General features: G+C 40.8%; 1 protein-coding gene across 1 annotated transcript in view; it reads left to right on the plus strand.

Annotated features, from left to right (window-relative positions):
- znf536 (zinc finger protein 536) overlaps positions 1 to 17,648 on the plus strand; it is a 166,059-nt gene that overhangs the window by 97,411 nt on the left and 51,000 nt on the right. The window contains exon 5 of the mRNA XM_079243641.1: positions 16,829 to 16,987. Within this exon, the coding sequence (XP_079099767.1) occupies positions 16,829 to 16,987 (159 nt within the window). The remainder of the gene's footprint in view (positions 1 to 16,828; positions 16,988 to 17,648) is intronic.

Consider the following 17,648-nt stretch of genomic DNA (forward strand, 5'->3'; position numbering starts at 1 on the left):
TTGAAGATGAATTTTGTGATTTCTTTGAGCTATAAAATTGTAATTCTGTGTAGCTGTAATAAATGCAGTGAAATGGTTGTCTAGTGAAACATTTTGTGAACTCGATTAGTGGTGCTAAACCATTTATTTGTGAAGTCTGTTATTGCAGACATAATTTCTGGTGGCAACACAGTATACCTAATTTTATTTATGTATTCCCTTGGTCAATGTTGCTTCTGAATGAATGGCAGATTTTTGTCTTCTAGTGGTGTGTTTCTCGGTGCGGTAACTAATCAGTCTGCTTCTTTTTTTTCTTTTTTTTTAACTATTCAGCATAGTTTAAAGCTATGTCAATGAATTTTCCCAACTTTCTGATTTTAATGTTTTTCATTTGTACTGTGGTGAATCAACCTGTGAGGCTCATGTAAAGCTTAATTCTTCTCGGTGTTCCTGTCCCCCCTCCCTTTCCACCCTCCCCCAGTCTAAATTAACACCACATAACACTGATCGATGGATCCCTGCTAATAGTGTTAGATGTTTTGTTTTAAAATACCAGTGCCCAGCTGGTGACTCCCAGCTCTCATCTGCTTGTCTCTGTTGTACTGATTCCTGCCTTTCTTTCTTCCCTCTCCTCTCTCTGGTGCTTATTTTCTACATATGTCCTTCCATCTCTTCTTCCCTCCTTACCCCATCCTTTTCTCCTTCTGCATCGCAGTGTGTTTGTTTTCCAGGTTTTTTTCCCCGGGGGGTGGGGGGGGTGGGGTGGGGGGGTAATAGGGAAGAATTTGGCCCAAATCCTAGGTATCACATATCTGATATTTCAAGCCCAAATGAAACATGTTGATTTTTTTTTTTTGCTTTAAAGGTCAGACATTAGTGCTGGTAAAAATTGATCTGTGGATTTATGAATTCAGCTCTGTTGTTGGGTCTCCTTTGTAATGGAAGATTCAGTGGGGGAAGCTTAACATTGCATTGTTTTGCTTTGACAACGCAGCGACGAGAGCCTGTGCAGCTGTTCCCCATGCTCACAATGGCAGATTAATTAACACAATCATGTGGCGTTGGCTCAGGCTCAACAGCCAGGTCTGCTCAGGGATAGATAGGTAAATCCTATACATGCATTTCCAGACTACCACTGAACATTCTTGTGATGCATTGCCATAACTAGACAGATTTGGTCATTGACTGGTCAGCTGTAGGAATAAAATTAACTTTGAATAGGAGGATCTTTTGCTAATTGCACTGATGTTAAAATTGTTATGTGCAGGGTAAGTCTGTGTGCACTTCTGATGGTGAACTTCCATGCATTTCAAACCTTTTTTTTTTCACTTCTCATGCATTTAAAATATTTAAATAGATGCAGAAAGGTAAAATGTTTCTTTGCGACCATGCAAATATGTTTGCGTGTGCGTGTATGTGCATGTGCACAGTTGTCTGTTGAAGTGACAATATGTCAGCAGACCTGTTTGTATTTACCATACGTATTTAAGCCTTTGCATGTGTATGCGCATGTGTCTGCTAGACACCCTTGTCATCATCAGCCGGTCCACAAAGCTGCTGCCATTAGATGGAGCTGTTCTAATTAAGATTCAGCGGTTGACCTGTCTCTCTTACTTACTCTTACTCTTACTTCCCTGACATTTTAAACTGTCTATTATGCTGCTTGGCTTTCAGGTGCAATACTGTGTAAATGGCAAGTCAAAAAATTATGTATCTTTTACATACAGTTATCTGTCAGGGACAGGAAGGAGGTGCTGGGTGACAGATTGGGCCCGGTTTTTAAATTATTACCGGGATCCGGGATCTTTCTCAATTGATCATATCATTCACTTGATGTCCTTTCTGTCACTCTGTTAACACCTTCCTTTCTTCATCATTTCTCACTTCTGCCCCCAGTGTCTTACCCCATACCCTCTTTTTCTCTTTTAGATATTTCATCACCTGCTACACACACAAACACACTCTGCTGCTCAATGTTTAGCATGTGCATGACCGCAGTTTGTCAATATTTTACCCTTGGCCCATCCCCTGTGTTGATATAATGATCACTTAACAGTCAAGAGTAAGGCGAGGAGGAAATTAGGGCGTCGGCAGCAGAGAGGACAACAACACTGAAGCAATTATGTTTCTTTCAGTCCAAGCATTCTCACGTTAATGAAATCCCTTATCGTTAGGGGAAGAGGAAGGTGGGGAGGGGAGGACAGGTGTACAAAATGTACGTTGTTCATTTATCTTATTCTCTGAAACGAACGGAAGGAGCGGTGAGAATAATGTAGAGATAAAGTCCGGGCAACAAGTGTGTGCAGTATTTCTTTTTCTTTCTTTTTTTCATATTGCTGGCCGTGCGTTTTGCTGTAACAGATGAAGCTGTGAAAAGAGCAAAGAGTTGTGAGGCAGATGAATGAGTAGGGAGGAGGAGGAGGAAGAAAGGCGGGCATGGTGTATCACAAGTTAACATCTTCCTAAAGGACAAATCGAAGACACTCCCCATGCTAACATTTGAAGTATTTACCTTCCTGCAAAATGTCTGCCCTTTTCCTTTGTAGATGGGATCAGTCAGTCTTGGGAAGTCATAGAGATCCAAGAAAAGACCTCATGTCAAAACCAGAGTAATCAGGGCCGGTGTAATTGGCTTTTCTTGTCAAGGAAATGTTTTAAACCTCAATTCAAACGTATCATAAGTGAGTGTGTGCACGTGTGTGTGTGTGTGTGACATCTCTCCGACTAGTCAAATTTGTAGTTTCTCTGCATTCTCTTTGTCATCTATCAACATCTTATCATATTCTCAGACAAATCAACTTTTCTCTTCTAATTCTCCAAACACAGTCTCATCTCCATTATTTGTTTTGAATAAACCTTGTGGCAGATCATGAAACTGAATGAATATGTGAGATCATTTCCACGACACACTGACAGAGCCGAGAAAGAAATAAACAACCTCTCACTTCTGGGACTTTTGGGCAACTTATTCTTTAGTGTTTCATCCACTCAATGATTATTCACTCCATCCACCTGCATGGTGCTGAGAGAACCATCACACGAGTCTGTAGTCGATTCCTCTGATGAAAGCAGATGTTTTTACCAATTATAATTGTCATTATTACAGACTTTATAAAGTTTTTCCTGGGTGCAATGAGTACAGAGTTTAGGGTATGCCAAAGTCAGTGGGGGTTCATCCATTTTGGACCGTGATTTAAAACAGACAGAATAATCTGATATCCTTTATCATATGACAGCAATTATCCAATATGAAAAATCAGATCAACATACAGAGATTTCTCCTCAATACTCTGATTGTCCTTCGGTTTGTAAATCTCTATATCAGATTTTTTTTTTTCTCAATCCAGCATTTGCAAAATAAATAAATTACGTATTTTCTACATTTTCCCTTAAGAAGTCACAACAGAAGCAGAAACAACAAGAAAAAGCACGCAGCGTACAGTGTACGCAGAGTACAACTGAAGTGGAGCGTTTGTGTTTTGCAGACTTATTAGCTACCTTTTTAGCAGCTAACATGAAGACTGTGTGGCACCACCATGTTCAGAGCTGACTTTATTTTCAGCAGCAGGAAGCTTAATGACAATGGATGTATGCAGTCCAAAGAAAATCTGGAAATGGATGGAAAAAATTAGACATGGGTTTTTTTTTGTTTCTTTGTTTTGTTTTATTTTTTACAGAATTTTTATAAGTCCAGTTATGCATTACATCTGTCCTACTGCAAAACATAACAATGACCGAAATGCTTCTTGAGTATTATTAACCATGCTAAAACCCCTCCCCCACTTTACATTAAGCCTTCTGTTGATAAAGGCATTTTTATCTTTTTTCTCTAATAAGGCTCAGACCATTAGGAACACAATTACCCCGCCCTCCCATATTCTTCCTGACCTTGGGTACAATGCTCCCTGTACCTCTGTAGCATTTAAATCAGTGTACTCACTAATCATAAAAGCAATATCATTAGTAAATTTGTTCCAACTTAGACATACAGTTATATGATACTTAATGTTTCTGTAGTAGCTTTACTAGATCAACCACATCGGTTGTAAAATGTTTAAAAATGAATAATTTAACCCTCCTACACACTAACTCTCACGTGCAGAGTGAATTATAATTATCATTACTGCCATTGAAGTAAAGTCCAAGAACAACAACGAAAAGGTCAAGTACAACAGACATAGCAGGTGTGCAAATGTCCCTGCTGCTGAGATACCTGTGTAGTGACAGTATGGATATCAACACAAACTAAATGAATATCAGTTGCCTTGTTAACTACAACTATTAACAATGTTGAGTTGCAATGACACTAATGTCAGCTTAAGGCTGCGATGGAAGGCTTCTTTCCATCACTCTTGTAAAAGAGGGCTATCTGATTGAAAACAGATCTGGGGCATTTGGGGAGGGAGATTGGGTTGGCCCTAGCTTGTTGGATTTAATGACCAATTTCCTCAGCTGCCTCATGCCACAAGTAGTTAAACGACAGTCAAGGTGCCCAGAGGTCTGCTACCATAGGGCTGGGGGAGTACAGAGTATACTAGCTGTAGAGACAGAGTGGGTAATTGAGAGCGACATAGCCTAGCTACGAGGCAGCAAATCAAAACCCATTTCCTCAGCAGGAAGTCAACTACCATTCACCATAGTCTCAAGTCGGATTTTTAGCTTATTTCCAGTTATAGATGACTTCTCGTGGTATAGTCATGCTTCTGATAGCAATGTGTACAACTGATTCCATCCAGTACAGAAATATCAAGCTTGTTCATTATATGGATTTTCTGCATCGACACATGCTTCCATAAAACTGCTCATCCTGCAGCTGACACATCTTGTGGATTTCCTTTTTCCAATATCCCTTTAAATAAGACAGGCAAAGATAAAATTGAAAACCCAGTGCTGTTAAATATATGTCATAATATTTCATACTTAATTCCTTTTATTAAGGCCCGTTGATAACAAAAGATAACGTGACCTTCTCCACAAATCCGGGAAAAGTGCTAGACATCCAGAGCAGAAGCCCAAAACAGCCACACCAAACTTTCACCACTAAAAACTTTAGCACGCCCTGCACTATCAAGCTAATGATCAATTATTAATATCCACAATCCTCAGCCTTGATGTGACTGCTTGGATATAGAAAAGCAGGCAATTATGTGCTACTCTGTCTTTTGGGTTTTGGCCGTTTCCATCTCTGGCCTGTCTCTGCTACTTCATGTGTTGAGCTCCCCCATAAATATATAACCACTGGTTCCTCTAGCTCACTACAAGTTCTTATTGGGGCCCTCTCATTGCAGATATCCCGATCCAGATTAATTTGTAATTAGTCTTGAGTTGTTGAGCCTCTGAAAGATAAAGGATTCCAGCTCCCATTCTATTCGCCCCAAACACTGATGATCACTTAACAAGAACAAACGCTCTCTCACTTGATAAAAATAGCTTAAGCTTGGACTTATTTGTTTGCCGACAAATGCCAGACACATATGTCTGAATGGCTTGGGTTATGCTAGTGCAGACAATAAATGAGTTGGTCTATAATAAAACTTGTCATTGTGTCTCCCTGCATTTTGTTTGTAAAAGGGAGGGAATCGCTTAACAATTCATCAGCTCAGAGCAGGCAGCACACATCTTTGTAAAAGCAGAAAGAAAGATGCAAGAAGGGGAATTAAAGAGTTTTCTGTTTTAATGCTTTTCACTGCACGTTTCTTACCTCTGCAGATTTGTTTTAGGCTTACAAAGGTGATAAATTGTTAACAAAAGATAAAGCAGACACAGTCATAAGGGTCTCTTCAGGCTACATATGTATATGGTCTAAGTGTTGGAAAATAACTAGATTTAAGTCATTTAAGAGGACAACGGATGTGGGCAGGAGGGTGAGGGTGGGTTGGGCGGCTTCACTCTATTAATAGTCGAATCATCAGTGCCTCAATGTTCCGAAATGGCAAATTGTTAGATCCCCAATGGTGATTATTACTTGCTGTCAATGACCTTCATAACAAATTAAAATTATGCGACTGGGACAGAGCGTGCTCTTTAATAGGCGTTATGCATGGGATTGTGTGTGTGTGTGCATGTTACTTTGTGCATGTAAATGTGTGTGTGTTTTGCATGTGTGTAGCTGGTGAATAAGGACCTCGAACATTCAACCCCCCTCCCCTTGTTTGCTACAAACTGAGGCTTACTTTTCCTCACATATTCTCAGAGTTTATCGTTGTCTCTGATGGCTGTTGTCTCGTGTCCACACAAGTATGTCAGCCCCAGTACACCCTCGGGCCTGATTATTGTTTTAAGATGACAGAAAAGCCATGAATAAAATCAATTTTATGAAGCAATATGATTGAAAATACAAAATCTTTGACATCTATCTGTTTTCCAGAGGTGTTTAAATTTCATTAAGAGTCATGGAGAATATTCCAGCAGGGTGCCACCTGGACAGGACACCACTCCATGACAGGACACCACTTGGATTATTTCAGAATCAACTGGAAGAAATTAACAAGATTAAACATGCAAAGTCCACACAGAAACATGTCTTCCTAAGAATTTGCAATATTGCTAAACTTAAACTTTAAGCTTTATTGTTCTACAGGCAGCCGACTCCTGGACTCCATGGGCCAGATCTATGAAGGTTTACAAAAACACAAACAAGTCATGGCAAGGTCATCAACCAACACCTCCAGTTCCACAGGGTCAAACTATTTTGCTCTTTCACTCCAAACTCTTCATGCTGCAAACAACAAAACACGCAAAACCCTCACTTAAATTAGGAGTCTGCAACAGCTTTGCACCTGCCCATAATCACTCAGTAAATCACCAACCCCACGCTTATGGAGTTAGATTTGTTTTTTTTATCCAGTGCAAGAAAACATGCAGCCTGGGAAGGAAAGAAGTTTAAAAAAAAAAAATTATTGTAATTCTTTTTACACTGATAGTTAAAAAATACTATTTATTAGAAAAAAATGTTTTGAGATAAATTATTCTGTCATAGAATATATAAAAAATAATTTGACATTAAATATTTTAAAACAAGAACAAAACATTCTTCACTCAAAAATAATTTTATGCTGTCAGAATGAAATCTTAAACTTTCTTTCTCACAAAATTTTTGTTCTCTTTCTGAAAACCTCTCCGCTGTCGTTTCTAGATTTTGCTATCAATGTGAAAATTGTGCCATGGGTGGGCTCACGTTGCTATTGGTCATTCTCAGCTGAACTGACAGCTGGTTGGCCATCATTTAGCAACGTGGTTACACCTTTCTCATTGATATTTATGACAAAACTTCTGCTCTCCCTGCCCGCTGTGATCAACCATTTCTTTTGCCAATGCCACTGTAAAGCTTGCTACATCCTCCACAAAAAGCGACAACTTTGTTCTAACTCCAAAAACGCTGACCAAAAAAAAAAAAAAAAAAAAAAAAGGACTAAAAAAATCGAATGAAGCCTATTTTTGCTTATAAAACCTGTCTTTGGAATTTTATTAAATCATCACAACTTTAATCCACTGAGTTGTGTGAGAGAATTGTTTAGTATTTTCTGTCACTGCAACGCACCAGTGGACACTTCTTCAGTGTTTGGGAAGATGTTTAAGATGTGTCAGCTTATCAAAGTACATGCCAAAGGTTCAAATCCCGAACTGGAGTACATTGATGAATGTCCTGCACCCCTTCTCTAGCTCTTAATCTGACCCACTTTGCTTGTGGTACTTTGGTATTGGAGATGTTGTGGCTTGTTGTCGATGCGCCAGCCAAGCAAAACATTGTTCTTGTGAGGCTCTGAGAAGTGTTGTGTGATTGGCCAGACATTAGACGGGGGCTTGTCTTGTAACCTCGAGAACAACACAGTTCTTGCTTGTTGAAGAGAATGCAGTGGGGATAATGAAGACACCAAAACCCAACAAAAGCTTTTCCCTGTGTGGATAATGACGGTGAAGATACAACTTATAATATATGAAACAAATTCCAGGTGCTTTTCAAGGAGATAACATTAAAACTTTACACAAGCATGCTTGGTTGCAATAATAAAAATACTATTAATAATAGTAATAATAATAGTCATAGGAAGAAGAAGAATAACCCCAAATCTTTAAAGGCAATGGTGCTAACCACCATAATCATAACCATGAATTTCCCAACATGTTTTTCTCCCCACTTTGCATGCTGAGCTTATGTGCCCACAGCACAGTTGATATTTTATATTGTATATGTTCTACTCATGTTTAGTGCCTTTGGAAAGTCTGCATATATATATAGACATGCATAGTGGGTATATAAAGGCTTCAAAAAGTTTGCATCAGCCACTACATGTGCATCAGAGCACAGTGTGAATCAGCCCTGCGCCATCACACACTTATCAGTATCATGCTTCAGGTTGGTGAGTGGGAAGATTAGGCCGTACATACTGGTGGAGGGTGTTGCAGCTACAGTATAAATCTTTTTATTTCATTTTCTGAGACACTAGACAAGCTCATAGAAGAGGAAAGCAGGACACGTCCTTGGTCTCAGGATTTACTGGCACACCGGGCTAGAGCCTGTCTGCCTTACACACAAACACACCCCCAGTACGAATGCATGACATGACGCAGGTTTACCCATCATACACCCCTCCCGAAGAGACCTTGTTAAGAGTGTGCTTCCTTTGTGGTAATATATGTCTTTAAGTTTGCATTTATGGCCCCAAGCTATCGATCACTGTGGCTATATTCCTCACAAGATAATTACTCCAGCTTTATATGCATCCTTAATGAGCCTTAATTGATTCATTTTCATTGATGGAGAATATCACCACTAATGGCTGCGGTGTGCAGAGCATCGATGCCATGTACAGTATAGACTCTCACCAGTGCCAGATGGATTGAGGGTGGGATGAAAGTGGTGGTAGTGTTGCTGAGTTTGATGATTGGCCTATTGTGCTTGCTGTTGATTTACCACGCTCAGGAATGAATAGGAAATCAAAGGTGGCTTAGGGAGGAGTTCTGCTTTATTCAGCTTTAAAGAGACAGCGCAACAGGGTAGTTGTCATATTAAGGGTGCTATCTATACTATGATTCCTATTACACACATCTGCCCTTATTTTATTTCCTATTTTCTCATTTAATGTCAGATTATTACAGTTTTTCCTCTAATATTCTTGTTTCAATCCTTTGATCTTTTTTTTCATTTTCCTAAATTTTAATTCTCCAGGTTTGCCAACAATCTGCTTCTTGCACCTGTTTCCAACTTTTAGAGTCCTTAGTACTTCTCTTCCCTTTCCTTCCAGTGCATTACTCTATCAATAAGATCCAGCAGTATCCTAGTGAGGCAGCAACCTAGTCATCCTTCACTAATGGTAACCACACCACTTCCTGCCAACACAGACTGAGAGGGGACATGATGAATATACACCCTGATTATTATAGCATTACACACACACACACATACACACAAATATTGGTGAGTGTGTGTGTATATACCAACACAGAGACAAACACATTAGTAATTGCTTTTGTCTTCATGTCCTAAAAGACACCTACTTCTGTTTCCATCTGCCCTTTTTGTTCTCTCATGCATACATGCAAAAAGTGGTGGACACCCCCAACACACACACACACACACAAATACACACAAGGGTCCACACACTCATAGCCCTTAAGCATCATCCACAGCCTCTCGACGGGGCTATGATCACCCTGCTAGAATGACAAAGTTAGTAAGACATCAGTGCTCCCTCAGACGTTTCTATGTGCATAGATGTGTGACTGTGAGTGTGTGTGTGTGTGTATGTCTTTTTCCAATGCTCTTTGAAGCCTGAAACAGACTTGAGTAGGGGGGAAAACAAAGGTGGGCCAGTGCCAGGGAGAAACTTATGGCACCATTCCTCTTCTCCTAGCTGGGCAGAGGCATAGCCTTTACTGAGGGAGAGAGCCACCTTCTGTCAGTTTGGGGGGTGGTGGTGGGGGGAGGTGGGTGGAAAGAAAAGTGGCAAAAGAGGAGTGGAGGAAAAAAAGTGGGCAAGGAGAATAATATCCATAACAGAAAAAAAAAAGAAAAAAAAAAAACCTTCCAAGTTTCATTTATTAAGAAAATCTATATTTTCTTAAACACTTTTGACGTATCTAGACTTCCATACTTGAGGTGTTTTTTTTTTCTTAAAAGAAGTAAAAGTGCCTCGATAAACCACTTCAGTGTAATCCCTAAACACTACCCTTTCATTACCAACATTAAAAGAACTATCTCTCGTCCTTCAGCTCCCCCCCCCCCCCCCCACCACTCTCTCTCCTCTTTTCTCCTCTGCAACTCCAGTCTTCGTGCGGGTGTTCACTAATAAATATAAATGTTTGTGATTAGCATCTCTGCAGCACAGGTGCATGTTTGTTGCGAGGGGAGGCTTGTTCATTAATTTTCAGCCATGAAAAGTGCAGTGCGCCATGAACGTGGAGTCCAAATCGCACACACTGATAAATGAACGCACAGATTGTTAATGTACCATTGTAAGGCTGCTGCCTCCACCAGCTTTGAAAAAAAGAGGGCCTGCTGCCAAATCAGGGCTGAGCGCACACACACCGGCATGAACACACAATCTGAGAGGTGTGGCAGGACCCTATTCAGAGGTCTAGATTAAACTGAAAAGAGCTTTAGAATCTCATGTTTTTTATCCTTATAGCCAAGTGTTATTTTGATTATATAGAAGACAGAAAAGACGCCTCCTGCCGCGACGCCTCTGGCCTCATCTGTCCAGATAGATTTAGTAGAATTGTTATCTAGTAAAACTACGGACATGCATCCTGGTAAGCATGTGTTGGCTTGTTTCTTGTCAAGATTTGACCAAACTGATTAAAAAAAAAATTGTTTCATTCTGAATAGCAATCCTGCTTTGGTAAAAACCATGGCTGGGCAAGCTCAAAGAAATCTTTCTACACTCATCAAAATGGTCCTAATTGTGGACTCATATGTGGATTAACCCCGTTCTCCACCGCTCTGTCTTTGTTGCTGCATTTGCCTGGGTGTGAACATGTGTGCATTATCAAAATTACCAAATACTGTATATTTTAATTAGATAATGCATTCTAAATCTAGAACCGATCCTCAATATGTTGTTTTTGAGATACAGTCGCAACTGCAACATTCACAAGAGAAGAGAGAAATACTGTGGAAGGGTAAACAAAGAGAAAATAAATAAAATCTGCCTGGAAATGGCTTGTTTTTCAGGAGCTGAAAAAATGTTTTATTAGGGGACCGCTGAACACCTGCCTTAAAATGTCGTTTCAACATCTCCCGAATGCCATTTTGCTTAATTGACTTGGAAATGGCCCAAATGTATTGCTGAATGCGGTCTAATTAATATTAATAATAAATGCCATTATTAACATCAAAGAACATCTGGTGCCCCTGTTTACCCCACCGCCTTATATGTAACACATTCTGCTGCTGTTTTAATCTCACAGACATTGCAGGGGTAAACAAAAACTTGCATTTATCTTTATCTTTTATTATTATTTTTCATATGTTTGGCTCCCACATTTGAGTTGGTCTTTGGTCTAATTTCTGCTTCTCTGCAGGGTCAGCACTAACGCAAGTTTAGGTTAGGGAAAAATCAGAGCACAAATGCTCTTTTTTTCACCCCTCCTCCTTCTTCTCCTCATTCTCTTTGGAGGAGACCCGCTTGTTGTATTACCTCAGAGACTTCTATAATCCCTGGTGTATTCCCACGGAGAAAATAAAATAAAAAAAATTAAAAATGAATAAAACAAAGCATCTGCACATTAAGAGAGCCGAGCATTAGGACTTTCTGGATGTCCATAAATCACAGGCCAAATAACTTTAATCTAAAATTTCATTTAGTAGTCCTTGTCAGGTAGTAAAAGGAGGGGGATAATGCAGTGGTGTTTAATGATAATTGGTGTTTGGTTAATAAATTCTGCAAGTTCAGATTACGTTCTAGCAGTGGCTGGAATGCTAGCATCAGCAGTGTAACTAAACCTCAAATTGATTAACTCGCATGAACCAGACGCTCACAAAGATGGCAACGGTCCAAATCAAAAAAAGAATGAAGGGAAGGGGGTGCTGGGAGGTGTGTGTGTGTGTGTGTGTGTGTGAGAGAGAGAGAGAGAGAGAGAGAGAGAGAGAGGGAGCGCAAGCAAGCATCAGGCCGGATGGTGTTGTGTTCCTCTGGTGTAAGGAAATCAAGTCCCCCCGGGCGCATTTTTAAAAGCCTAATGCCTTTCAAATGATGTCATCACGTTTTACTCTTTCTCTCTCCTCCGCCACCCTCCCTCTCACCCAATCTCTCTTAATATCTTTCCCCTTTTCAAACTGTTTCCGCCACCCCCCCCATCAAACCCCTCCAGCCCCCACAAACACTCACACACACCCACCCACCAACACACACACGCACACACAATCGTCATCTCCCCAATCAGTTATTTGGCTACAGGGAGCGGCGATGGGCTTCGACGGGAGTCACGTGACACATTAGAATAATGGCCGAGCAAAAAGCAAAACATCTTGTGTTTTTATGACTGATGTGCTTTTTACCCCCTTGTTTTATTTCCTGAAAGTGATATCATACTAATCAAAACCACAGAGCGTTCAGAGTGCAAAGTGTGATTGAAAGAGCACCATTAACGATGGCAACCCCCCCTCGTCCACTGCCCCCACCAACCTGAACCCCTCTGTTTGCACCATGTACACACACACACAGTTGATTTGCTGCTTATTTTTGCTATTGTTGTTGATGATTTCCTTTTTTTTTTTTCTTATCCTCCAATAATGGAAACTGGGTGTGGTCGCCAGGCAGCGAGCGCTCTCCCATGGGTGCCCACAACAATGCTGACACTCACACACACATGAAGATCCATATCAATTTGTAGATTTGTCACAGTTGTTGAGGCTGCCTAGGTGGTGTGTCCCCACAATGGCCATGCATTGGTTGTTGCAAGATTCTGGTGACGTGCAGTCAGAAGGGAGTGAGGTGTCTTACTTACACACACACACACACACACTTAGATACGCGTTTGCACTCTAGCACACAGTTAGTCAGAGGGGAAGTGTGCGTACATGAGTGTGAGTGCAGCAGACAGCAGGCAGAGTGACTGATACTCAGCCTGCCTCCCAGATGGCCTGCTCAACTCTGCTCCAATCTGATCTCAGAGCCTTTGTTCTGGCATGTTCCATTACGCTGCCGTGACACCAGTAAAGGCAGAGGGGAGAGGAGCTGGTCTCAGATCAGATACAACTGAATTATACATGTATTTTTCTTTTTTTCCCCTCTGTGATACTCTTGTACTATCACATTCACAGTTCTGCGTTTGTCATGTTTTTTCCTGGGGTAGAGGCAGGCGACGGCCTCAAAGACAACACAGAAAAACTGTTTGAAAGCTCGGGCTGGATGGGAGAGTTTGGCAAAAGTAAAAGTGGGTTCAATTTTTTATTAAAAGCTATCCTTTAGCGACTGTAGTTTTGATGTGAATGCTGATCGTTTGTGGGGATCAATGCTGAAAACTGAGGCGCGTTGCAATAAAACATGGCAACACAGCAGGAACCTTTGACATTTGCAAAATATTTAGAAGCACAAGAGAATTAGGATGTGAAACATCAACTCTTTTAAAATGTCAAATATAAAATATCTGAATTCTCTCTCTCTCTCTCTCTCTCTCTCTCTCTCTCTCTCTCTCTCTCTCTCTCACACACACATACACACACACATAGAGAAGATTTACTAGCATTAGTTTTCTTTGTGTTTTACTCTGTGTTTATTACCTGAAAAGAAAAAAACAAATAAATAAATGACTGAATAAAAAGATGTCATATATCATAATAAATAAATAAATAAATAAATAAAGCCCTTTTAGTTCTGCTTTTCAACCCAAATCTCCAGCAGTTCCAACAACAGAAGAAGCAGATGAGTGTGTGTTATTGCATTCTCTCTAACCCCAGTGTGAAGGAGTGATGGCTGCTGGCCTTTACCAGTTTCTACATAAAAAGCCAGAGACTCACCTGTGACAGTCGCTTTAATGCTCTGTCTCCTCCAGCAAATCTTTGCATAAAAAAAAAAGAAGACGGCAAGTGGAAATCAATACTCAGAGGATAGTTACAGCTGAGTGTCAACAGGCGATTCAAGACTCTCTTCCACATCACACACACACACACACACACACACACACACACACCCCAGTGTGAACAGTGATGCCTAATATACAATGTGACCTTCAAAATGTCATAAATGTGTTGTGCAATAAAGTGTCAATATTTGTGGTTATATGGAGCAGGATGACTTTTACAGTAATTGGAACAGCCGCATTAAAGCTACGGATCAGTCAACTGATTAAAGACATGCATGCTGGACACTCAGCCAGAGCCCAGGAATGATGTGCAGTTTGCTGCCACGTGCGCATGTGTGCATACAGTCAAATTGCAGAGTTACATACTTGTAAGAAAAGCGAAGAGAAAAAAGGAAAGTTGTGTTTTGCTTTTCTAAAACGTTGTGTATTGTGTGCGTGTGTTTGTGCCCGGTAACGTGTGAAGCCCATTTATTATTGAAGGGCTGTTATATGGCAGGAGAGCACACTCTCATCCTCTCAGTAGTGTGTCTTCCTCTTACAGGAGCACTATTAACCCTGACACACAAGGACATGTCTGTCTGTGTGTGTGAGAGAAAGAGAGAGAGATGTGTGTGTGTGTGTGTGTGTGTGTGTGTGTGTGTGTGTGTGTAAATAGTGTTTGTCCTGCTTCTAATCTGTGTTTTGGATTTTTTAATTTTAGCCCCATCTGGGGTGGGCAGGTGGGCCAGTGTCTGTTACATGATGCTGGGATTCTTTGCCAAAAAGGGATCTGTACAGTAGACCACTCAAAATATGTTTATGAGCAGGCGACTATGGCGACAGTATGGTGCAGTCCTGGACCAAGCACCAGGGGAATTGTCATTTATTTATTCATTTATTTAATGACTTGCTAATAAAGGACACATCTGAACTGTATTAAACTGGAATAGAAAAAAAAAAAACCCGGGGGGGGGGTTGAGGTTTAGATTCTGAAATGATATTAAATCAGAACTGTATGTTAAATTATTTACGTGTTAAATGTAGGTGTACTTCCGGCTTTTCTTTTGTTTTATCTTTTTATTTTAACAACAAACAGATTCTAGTTGTTGCCACTGACTTGGAGACTTGGACGGCTGACCTTCAGTCCGAATTTCTGTAACAGACAACAACACTTACTGTACGATTTAAACCAAGATCCAGAGTTCTTCCAGCGCTTCTTTCTCCTTCCGTCCTCCTGCAGAATTAAACCGTGCAGCTGTACAACCCAAGTAGAGGCAGCTGGTATTTCGTGTCTGTGTATTGTCACATTTACATTTAGGTTGCCTTTCAGTTGTGATAAACAGCCTTCAGCCTGATAGCTGCACTGCTGGATGGAGTTGTGTGTTTAGTGTCAGTGTTGAAGAGGACTTGCTGACGTGGGTCTTTCCATTCTGTAAACCTTATTTAACTCTGCAACACAGGAGAGGGGAACGCGGCGGGGAGCTATACAAAAGATTCAGCGTCTGTTAAAAAAAAAAAATCGACCACCACAGTTGTCTAAGTGGATTGCACGATTTTCGTTCGTACTTTTCTGACATTATTTCTGCCATTGTCCTTCTCTTCCTCTGCACAGTCCAAATCATGTGCCTGATTGGAAAATAAATGCTACTTTTTAATATATGTGCCCTCTGTGGGTCAGGCAAAGCAAGTTCATTGTCCCCTTTGCTCAGGCGCAGAGTGTGAGCAACACTAGCGCTGAACCAATGCACATAGTGTATGACTAAACCTTAGGAGATCTACTGTCGTCCTACAAATAAAGAACAAAAGAAAGATGAAGCAAGACAGAGAGAGAAACCACAATTAAAGAAATAATACTTTGCTCTGAAATCTGTAAATCTTTCATGACAGTTCTGCGCTGTGTGGGTAGATGCTGAACCTCCTGCACAGTGACATTCATCAAAACCTACTGGAACTCTTTCAGATATTTCTAATTTTACAGCTTCAAGATACAAGTCGTGTATCGTTGTTCCTTCGTTTTTGGTTTTGTTGTTTTTTTTTTCTTTTTCAGCTTAACTGCTTCTCAGCCTTTAAATGCTGCACATCACAGGCTTTAAGCGTCAGTACAGCAAGGCCAACGTGCGCAGTCTGACGGTGGCACTCTCACCTCAGATTATGCTGCTGTCAACACATTACCAGGTTGTCGTCACTCATCTTTAGATTCATATTCGGAGGGTGATTGTGTTGATAACAGACTGCTGTTGCACTAAACTGTGCATCATCGTTTTTTGGCATGCAGAGGAAGTGGCGGAGGGCTGGGTCAAAACTGTTATCACCCTATCATATCTCTGACAGCTACCTGTCAAAATCAGGTCGCAGGAAGAGATGCAAGGAGATCCTGCAATGCTGACAAAGCCAAATCTCTCTCTCTCTCTCTCTCTCTCTTTTCTTCTTGCTTTCTCTCTGTCTTGTTTTGCATTGTTAATTTTCTCTGTGATCCAGCATATGCTTAATAGGAGTGATGATTATAGTGAGGATAAAAAAAGACAAACACAGGCGTTGGTGGTGTTGAGGGTGTGTGTGCTTGAGTTAACGTGGGTTGTGTCTCAGAGCTATAGTGCTCCGGCAAATCTGAAAAGCTTATGAACTGTCAGCATTCTGTCAGTGAGGAAAATAGCTTGGCCCATGAACCCATTTGATGCGTTTCACTTTATACTGAGTTTGCACATTGAGTGCAGGAAAGGAGGGACAATGAGAGACAGACAGCGGGCAAAGGGGGGAAAATGGGTTATGTTCAGATGTTTTGGGGGCTGGTTTGAAGTGGCACTCAAAATGCTTTCCATTTGTCTCTTCCTTGTGCTGTCTCCAGATGTTGGGGAGGACTTGGGGAAGGCAGCGGGGAGCATTCAGCCACCTCCGTCCCAAGTCCGTGAGCGATGTCTAGGCTCATCTTCCAAGGATTGCCCCTACTGTGGCAAGTCCTTCCGCACTTCCCATCATCTCAAAGTCCATCTGCGGATACACACAGGTCAGTATCTCCCACCGTCACACACTCTGCTCAGGCAAAATGAAAGAAATGAATTCTACTTAAAGCAAAATTTACTGCTTACTGCTTGTGCTTCATTTCTTCTGGGGTTAAACTGACATATTGGTTTGTAAATACTGGCCTAATCACATATTGGAATCAGTTTCATTGTGAAATAATGAAAATCATACAAATAAATCAATCGCTTGTTTTGTAAATGAGAACAATGGCTAAAGAGAGAATCAAAGGAAGAAAGAACCAGAAAAGAAACAGAATAAACTGCTGGTCTAAAACCAGCATTTTTCATCACATTTTTTAAATGTCCTGAAATGAAGCTGTATCATTTAAAGGCGGCGATCCCGACTCAGCAGTTCAACAAACTGCTGTTGTCACCTCAGTGGCCCAAATCGTACGTCCTCTGTGCAGTCTTATCAGCCGTTGGACTGGAACACATTTCCTTCATATTGACATAGATCAACATTGAGAAAGCTTTTCATGAGTAAGAATATGTGCTTCCCAACTGTGTCCCTCATTTAGGCTTAAGGCCATTGTTATTGTGTTTTTTCCAACTCATCATTTCATTGAGCTCTAATGAACACAACAAGGGTTCAGTGTCCTCCAATGACATCACTCAGAGGGCAATTTCACACTCTCTAACTCTCAA

The sequence above is a fragment of the Telmatherina bonti genome, assembly GCF_933228915.1.
Source record: "Telmatherina bonti genome assembly, chromosome: 1".
Classification (NCBI taxonomy): Eukaryota; Metazoa; Chordata; class Actinopteri; order Atheriniformes; family Telmatherinidae; genus Telmatherina; species Telmatherina bonti.